Source organism: Mesocricetus auratus, unplaced genomic scaffold (assembly GCF_017639785.1).
Source record: "Mesocricetus auratus isolate SY011 unplaced genomic scaffold, BCM_Maur_2.0 Super-Scaffold_100007, whole genome shotgun sequence".
Classification (NCBI taxonomy): Eukaryota; Metazoa; Chordata; class Mammalia; order Rodentia; family Cricetidae; genus Mesocricetus; species Mesocricetus auratus.
In genome coordinates, this window is record NW_024429191.1 from 77,559,548 (window position 1) to 77,568,055 (window position 8,508).

Sequence of the window (8,508 nt, forward strand, 5' to 3'; positions counted from 1 at the left end):
TCACAGACTCTACCAAAAACTCTTACATTTAGCAGGGACTTTTAATTTGCAAAATGCAACACCAACATACAATAAACAAGAGCTTCCATAGCAATAATGAATCCACTATGAAGGAAGTGAGGAAAGCCCATTCATCATGGCTCTTATAAATGACCTTTGCTAAAGATGTGAAAGACAGGGCAAAGGAAACTTTAACATGCTGAAAGACAAAATTAAAGAAGATATCAAAAGATACAGAAATCATCATTGAAGAAAACACAACAGGACATGGGCATAGGCAATAAGACTTTCAACAGTTCTTCCATATATCAGGCAATAACAGCAAAAAATGACAGATGTAACCGCATCAAATTAAATAACTTCTTCACAAAAAAGGCAACAATGAACAGAGTAAAAGACAGACAACAAAATGGAAACACAAAAGACAGCCACTTCCCAGATACTCATCCAGAGGATTTATATGCAGGCTATACAATGAGATTAAAAATTAACAGCAAAGCTGTGGCAATGGTCTGAATATTTCAAAAAAGGTACAAATGTCCAGAAATTCATGAAACGTAATTAATAGAAGTAGCCATTAGAGAAATATAAATCAATTGCCTATGAAATTCCATCTCACCCCAGTCAGAAAGGTGCCATCAAGGAAACAAACAAAAATTGCTTAGGATACAGGGAGAAAAAATAACTCTTTTCAGTGTTGGTGAGAATGTTAATTGACATAATCTCTATGGAAATCACTTTGCAGTTTCCTCAAAAAGATAAAAATAAAACTGCCTCATGATCCAGCAACATTACCACTTTGTGTGCACGTAAAGAAACCAAAGTTGATAAAAATGGAGAAACGTTTGCCTCCATGGCCATGAAGTGACTATTACTTTAAACAGGGTATAAAATCAGTCGAAGAGCCCATCAATGGATTTAATGAATAGATAAAGTGTGTAATATATAAAGGATTGAATTCATTCAACCTCATGGAATAACTTGATTTGCATGGAAGTGTTGGAAATGGAGTTGCCATATTAGAAGAAATAAACAAGACTTGATATGGCAAGTATTGGAGTTGGAAATATGAAGAAAAACAAAAAAACATAACAAGGGAGAAAAATAAACCTGAGTGAGGCTGCAGTGACTGTAACAGAGGTGTATGTCTAGGGTAAGTGGATCAAGGTGTGCTATGCAAAGGCAGGAAGATGGCACAATCCAATATATTATTCTGTAAAACAAATACATGCTAATAAAATTCACATTTCTACATTTCAGAAGCAGTAGATGTGAGGTTTGACAGGTTTTGAATTAGAACACATACAGTATCAGAAAAATTAGTTGTCTAAGAATAACCTAGTAAACTATAGGTGAGATATTTGTCAAATTGACACATTTAATAAATTACATTTTCATGAATATGTTCAGAGGGTGTGGAAGGCTCTGTAACCTGAAGTCATTTTCTTTATTTTCTTTTTTCTTTTTGCTTAAAATAATATTGAAGCATTCTATCGTGGTTTTATTTAATATGTAAATTCTATTGCTATGCAAGAAGTGTGGCTAGGGACATACAAAAGAATCAACATTTCAAAAAGGAATCCTATAAACAATTACCCACAGAACTACACACTCAACAGACATGTTCGTCACTACTTCCCAAAAGTGGCACATAAAGCTTTTATTACATCATCAATTTTAAGTTACTCAAGCTGCAAACAAGCTGCATTGTTCTAGAAGGAAATCCCACATATAGGTTATGTCAAATTCATTCATGGGAAGAATACTGACCAACGAGAAGAAGAAAGAATGAAACACTACAACGAGAGAATTTGCAAACATAAGCTAAATGGAGAAGCCAATTATAGCTTATATTTGCAATGAGGCAAAGAAAACAAATGACTAAAAATCAAAGTTGATATAGAGTGAGAGTCTCTCAGTGGAAAATAATGAGAAGCTGTGATTTTTAAAATGTATGAATATTTATTTCGTACCTGATTAATAACAGCACAAACATGTTCACCTTGCCATATTCTTTCTATCATAATGATATTTGTTTTTATTTTTGGTTTCTCGAGACAGGGTTTCTCTGTATTGTTTTGGAGTTTGTCCTGGAACTCGCTCTGTAGTCCAGGCTGGCCTTGAACTCACAGAGATCTGCCTGCCTCTGCTTCCCAATTGCTTGGATTAAAGGCGTGCGCCACCAACGCCTGACTCCATAATGATATTTATTATCTTTGTAAATGTATAGTAGACCTTACCAATTGTAAATATACTTCTATCATTAGGAACCATTTCAACTTATCTAAAATTCATCATTGCAAACAAAGAAAAGCAACAAAGGAAGATAATAAAGAAGGGATGGCAAAATGAAATACTGAGACAGAAAGACAGGCAGGCAGGTGAAAGGGATAAGACAAAAGACAGAGAAAGAGCACTGAACTATGAGCACTGAATCTGCCATCCATCAGCAGTTAACTGTGTGCTAAGTTTTGTCTAGGTTGAATTCTTATATGGCAGAAATCTCAATGGCAAGCCCATCAGGAAAGGGGAATTCAGGACCAATAGACACACACACACACACACACACACACACACACACACACACTTACTTACTTTAATATCTACTCACTCTAACGTATTTCCACTTCCACATTTGACCTCTACTGTTGCATGATATGGAACATAATAAGCCAGATATCTTTATCCCAACTGCCTTGGAGACACAAGGGTGGAGAAGGTGGTATAGAAGCAGATGTCTGGGCTAACCCAAAGTGAGGATTTTGTGTGTTAAAGGACAGATACCAAACCATACCATCACTATGAAAGTAAAGCCATTGTGCAGATACTTTGTAAACTGAGGACTGTTGCTGAATATTCCTTTACACTCTGTGAATATGTATCACTGTGGTTGGTTTAACAAAGAATGGAATAGCCAATTGCTAGGCAGGAAGAGGTTAGGCAGGACTTCTGGGGACTGAGATGTCTCAGGAAAGAGGAAAGGCACTGTCGCCAGCCTGACATAGAGAAAGCAGGACATACAGGAGGAGAGATTAAAGCCATGAGGCATGTGACAGCAGGTAGTTTAAACGAGATGGGTTAATTTAGGCTATAAGACCTAGTTTGAGTCAAGCTTCAGCTATGATCAAGCTTTCATGATTAATAAGTTTCTAAGTTATTTATTGTGAGCTGGCAGCCCAATGAAAAGTCTGCCTACAAAGGAGAGACAAAATGGAGACAAACAGATACTCTCACTCTCCAAAGACAGCAAGGGCTACCCCATGACAAGCTAATGACCAAGGACACAGAGATACTGGTAGTGCCATAGCCTTCTCTTCATTGAAAGACTTCCTATGAGTGATTATGGAAGAAGAATCAGAGCAAACTTTCCAATGATGCATAGCATTGAGAAGCACTTCCTTATGAAACATAAAATGAATATGGAAAATGGTGGAAACAACAACAAGGAAGAGCCCTGCTGATTGGTTCAAACCTTAAAGGCCTGACATATAAAAGTCCAGGACACAAGAACTCACCATATTGTAGAAAACTCACCTGTTAACAAGGAGAAACTTCCAACCACACCTGACACCATGACCAACTCCTGCTGCTCCCCTTGCTGCCAGCCTACTTGCTGTAGGACCACCTGCTGCAGGACCACCTGCTGTAAGCCAACCTGTGTGACCAGCTGCTGCCAGCCATGCTGCAAACCCAGTTGCTGTGAAACTACCTGCTGTAGGACCACCTGCTGTAAGCCAACCTGTGTGAGCAGCTGCTGCCAGCCCTGCTGCCAGCCCAGCTGCAATGAAACCACCTGCTGTAGGACCATTTGCTGTAAGCCAACCTATGTGAGCAGCTGCTGCCAGCCCTGCTGCCAGCCCAGCTGCTGTGATACCACCTGCTGCAGGACCACCTGCTGTAAGCCAACCTGTGTGAGCAGCTGCTGCCAGCCCTGCTGTCAGCCCAGCTGCTGTGAAACCACCTGCTCTAGGACCATTTGCTGTAAGCCAACCTGTGTGACCAGCTGCTGCCAGCCATGCTGCCAACCCAAGTGCTGTGAAACCACCTGCTGCAGGACCACCTGCTATAAGCCAACCTATGTGAGCAGCTGCTGCCAGCCATGCTGCCAACCCAAGTGCTGTGAAACCACCTGCTGCAGGACCACCTGCTGCAAGCCAACATGTGTGACCACCTGCTACTACACACCCTACTGCCAACCTAGCTGCTGTGAGTCCAGCTGCTGCCAGCCATGCTGCTGCCCAACCTGCTGTGAAAACACCTGCTGCTAGACCCCCTCCTGTACACCAACTTAGGTGACCAGCTGGTGATTCCAGCCCTGCTGCTGTTAGACCAGCTGCTGCCAGGACTACTTCTGATCAACTTGCCAACTGAACAATGCCCAAACAACTCTACTTGTGTCTCACAAATCTTGCCACGTGAGCATAAGCTCCTATCTTACTCTGAGGCTGTCACCCCCTTGGAAGCCTCAATCACCTTGACAGAATGCAAGTCCATTCCCTCTCACTCTCCTTTTCTCTCTGTATGGAGTCCAGCCTGCAACAACCTTCTGAGCCCAGATCTTTATCTTACCCTCTGAACAACTGAGAAAGATAATTAAAATTATCAAAACTGTATGGAAACTTAATAAATTCCAGACTATTATTCATTCAAAATTGTCTGTCAGTGTTATACTTTATTAAATCACTTGATAGTAGATCTACATGCTGAAAGACTTTTTTTTTGCTTTTTATTTTTTATTATTTTACTTTTAAATAGCTTGTTTTACATGTCAATCCCAGTTCCCTCTCCCTACCCTCCTCCCGCATTCCTCCACCATGCCCCCCAGCCTCCCACCCTATTGCCATTTCCTTCCACACAGGGGATATCTAGAGTCTGTCATTTCACTCAGGGCAGGTCCAAGCACTCCCCTATGAGTCCAGGCTGAGAGGGCATCCCTCTTTGTGTTATGGACACACTATGTCTGTTTGTATGCCAGGGATAAACACTGATTCACTGCCCAGGGCCCCATAGGTTGCCCAGACCTCCTCACTGACTCTCACATTCAGGGGGTCTGGATCAGTCCCATGCTGGCCTCCCAGCTGTCAGTCTGGGGTCCAAGAGCTCTCCCCTGTTCAGATCAGCTGTCTCTGCTGGTTTTGCCAGCCCATTCTTTGCTAATTTGCTCATCGCTCCTCTCTCTCTGTCACTGGGTTCCATGGGTTCAGTTCAGTGTTTAACTGTGGTTGTTTGCCTCTGCTTCCATCAGTCACTGGATGAAGGCCCAGCATGGTTATGGACATCAAGTTCATTATCAGGAATGGGCATTTGAGGTGGTCTCTCCACTATTGCTTAGCTTGCCAGTTGGTGTCATCCCTTTAGATCACTAGAGGTCACACTGGTGCCTGATCTGTCTTCTAACCTATAATTCCCTCTTCCCCCTATATTACCCCCCACTCAACCTTCCTGTTCCCCCATGATCTACTCTCTCTTCCTCTTATCCCCCTCTCTTCCTCCCAGCTCCCACTACACCCCACCCCTCGCTGTGTTCCCCATCTGTTCAGAAGATCTTGCTTCATTTCTCTTCTCTGGGGTACCATGCATATCTCTTAGGTTCTTTTTAAAAAATTTAATGTGCAATATATTATAGTCTCTCTCTATCTCTTGTGTGACACACACACACACACACACTTTGTTAAAATTCCCTCCCAGTAGGACACTTAAACAGCATCTACACATACTAATGTCCAACCAACAAACCAGAACATGGACCCACCAAAGTTGAATCTTAAAACACAATGAGCATATTGGACTTCTTTACAAAGCAAAGATGAGAGGCTTCTTAGAGGATTGTGAGTGTATCTACCTGAAAAGTCTACACTGCAATGTCTTTACCTAGCATGGATGAGAGCTTTCACATAGCTGCATAGATGGAGCTCCACCCCTAGTCTTCCTTGACCTAATAGTCCCTAAGCAAGATCACCCACAGTGAGAGCAGAGTTGCATACAACTGGTGGTTGGAAAATGCTGAATAGTCAGATGAAGGAGTTCAATCCCTCCCATCTCTCTGTGAGGGATTGAAACAGTAATCAAGCCCAGCCAGGATAATCTTTAAACAAGGGCCACAACTGAATGCTCCAACATGGTAGTAGTTTGGTTCAGGGGAAAGCATTCTAACACACACACACACACACACACACACACACACACACACACACACACACAGGACCCAATACCATCCATTAGATCTTTGGATCTGAAGTAGGTCATGGGGTAGGGAAGGTTGATGAGGACTCTGAGGCATTAATCTTGCTCCTGCACACAGTCCCACCCTAGTGCACACCAAACAACACCATATGGTTTCAATGGGTATTAAACTTTATAAGGGAAACTCAAACATCAGTGTTGTTCCTCTAAGGCTTGGAAATGAAAAAAGTGATTAATAATTATGATGTAGAAAATCAACAACGAAATTCAAACCCTGACTCCCTGCCTGAACTCCCTTTTCTTCCCTTGTCTGCACATTGGTTGCATTCTTTGTTTGCATTGGGACTAATTTACCAGTCACTATTCCCTTCTTCTCCTTACCTCCAGAAAGGAGAACATTTCCATGAGAGCTTCATGGGTTGTTTTCTTGTCAGAAAACATTGAGTTTGGAGTCATTGGAGCATAGTGGCACGTGCATGAAGATGTGAACAAGTACAAAGAGATGTTGATGGATGAGGAGAGGACTAAAGAGTGCCCCAGCAATGGCAGATGAGGGCTGGCTGGTTACAGTATGGGAGGGAAAGAAACAAAGAAAGGAATGAAGGGAGGGAAGGAAAGAGGGAGGGAGGGACAGAGGGATGGATTTTGTCCTGTTTTCCCTGTCTAATATAATATTAACTATGTTTGTTTTATAGCCTTTATTGTTTTTGGAATAGGGCCTATCTCTTCCTCATTCCTTTGGCATTTCTCTTATGAAAAGCTTTTGAACTTATCAAATGACTTTTGTACATTTTCTGTACAATCCTGGGATATCTATCCTTAAGATTAGTCTTATGATGAATTGTGTTTATTGATTTGCATTCCTTGGATGAAATCTACTTAGGCTTGATCGCTATTGTTACTGAGGATGTTGTTATTCTTGAGATAGGGTCTAACTATGTAGACCAGGCTGACATAAAACTCATATTGATCTACTGGCCTCTGCCTCCCAAATAAAGGGATTAAAGGCTTGTGCTAGCTTGCATGACTAAGCCTGCTTATTTTTGAAACATGACCGTTATGTATATACAAGAGTTACATTTGTGGGGAGGGTCACTGGGGGAAGAATATTGTGTTTACGTTCTTGGAAAATAGACCTATCATTTTCTGTTTCATTATACCTCTCGGAGTCTGGCATTAGGATGATACTGGCTCCATAGGATGAATTTGGTACTGCTCCTTTCACTTTTCAGTTCATAACGAGTTTGAAAAATGTTATTGGGACATCCCTAAAATTTTATATAGTTCAACAGAGACAATGATCTGTGCTTCTCTTTATGAGAATGTATTTAATAACTGCATCAAGCTCATTGTTCATTATGTGTCTGTTCTGCATTATTTTAGTTAGATCATATATATGTAGAAATTTAGACAATTTATCTAAGTTGTCCAGCTTTGGGGAGCTAATTATTGCACTCTTTCCTAAGGATCTGAATTTCACTGGGATCTCTTATACCGTTTCCATTTCTCTTCAGATTTTATTCAGTTAGATGTTCTAATTCTTTCTTTTTGATGAATTGGGCCATAGTCCTGTCAATCTTGTAAAGCTTTTGAAAGAAGAAGCTCATTGTTGGTTGGTTCTGTATATTATTCTTTTAGTCTCTATCTCATTCTTTCTGCCCTACTTTTTATCATTTCTTGCCATCTACTATGGTTTAGATAAGTTACTTATTGTTATTTCTAGTCTGTTGCAGTGCATCATTAGGTTGTTTATTTGAGACTTCTCTTGGTTTTTGTGTGTGGGAACCTTATAGAAGAAAAGTTTTATGAATGTATCAAGTGTTCTCCAAAGGAGCATATGTCCTGTCCATTGACACTAATTTTGTCTAGAAATTTTAATTTCTTTCCTATTTCATCAATGAGCCACTTGGTCATTCTAAAGCATCCTCTTCACATCTAAGAATTGGTGTAGTTTCTATATGTGCTCTTGCTGTTGGTTTCTACTTTTATTCCACGGCAGTCAGGTAGGATACAAATAATTCTCTCCTTTTTGTACCTAGTAAGAGTTGATTGGTGACCTATGATGTGATCAATTTTGGGAAAGATTCCATGGGCTGCTGAAAAGAATGGGCCTTCCTTATGTGTGGGGTGGAATGTTCTGTATATATCTATTAGGTCCAGTTGACATATGGTAGAATTTAACCCTAAAGATTCTTTGCTAAGGCTTTCTTTTATAATCTATGATATTGTGCTAAAATCGGAAAGGGGAGCACTGAACTCTCCCAATTGTTGCTGTTTTAAGAAGATTTCCTCTTTCTTAAATCTGGACTGAGACCAGGGTCTACA

The 8,508-nt window shown here is 40.8% G+C and overlaps 1 protein-coding gene across 1 annotated transcript; it reads left to right on the forward strand.

The window, feature by feature from the left end:
• The first annotated feature begins 3,572 nt into the window (after positions 1-3,572).
• On the forward strand, positions 3,573-4,268 carry LOC121141220 (keratin-associated protein 9-7-like). Its single transcript, XM_040748062.1, has 2 exons — positions 3,573-3,700; positions 3,827-4,268. The coding sequence occupies exons 1-2, from the start codon at positions 3,573-3,575 to the stop codon at positions 4,266-4,268; spliced, it is 570 nt and encodes a 189-aa protein (XP_040603996.1).
• Positions 4,269-8,508: the final 4,240 nt, after the last annotated feature.

Excerpts from the sequence above, each read along its gene's own strand:
- LOC121141220 (XM_040748062.1), top strand. The coding sequence starts at position 3,573 with ATGACCAACTCCTGCTGCTCCCCTTGCTGCCAGCCTACTTGCTGTAGG. Across the intron at positions 3,701-3,826 it reads TGCTGCAAACCCAGTTGCTG|TGTGAGCAGCTGCTGCCAGC; the intron begins TGAAACTACCTG and ends TAAGCCAACCTA.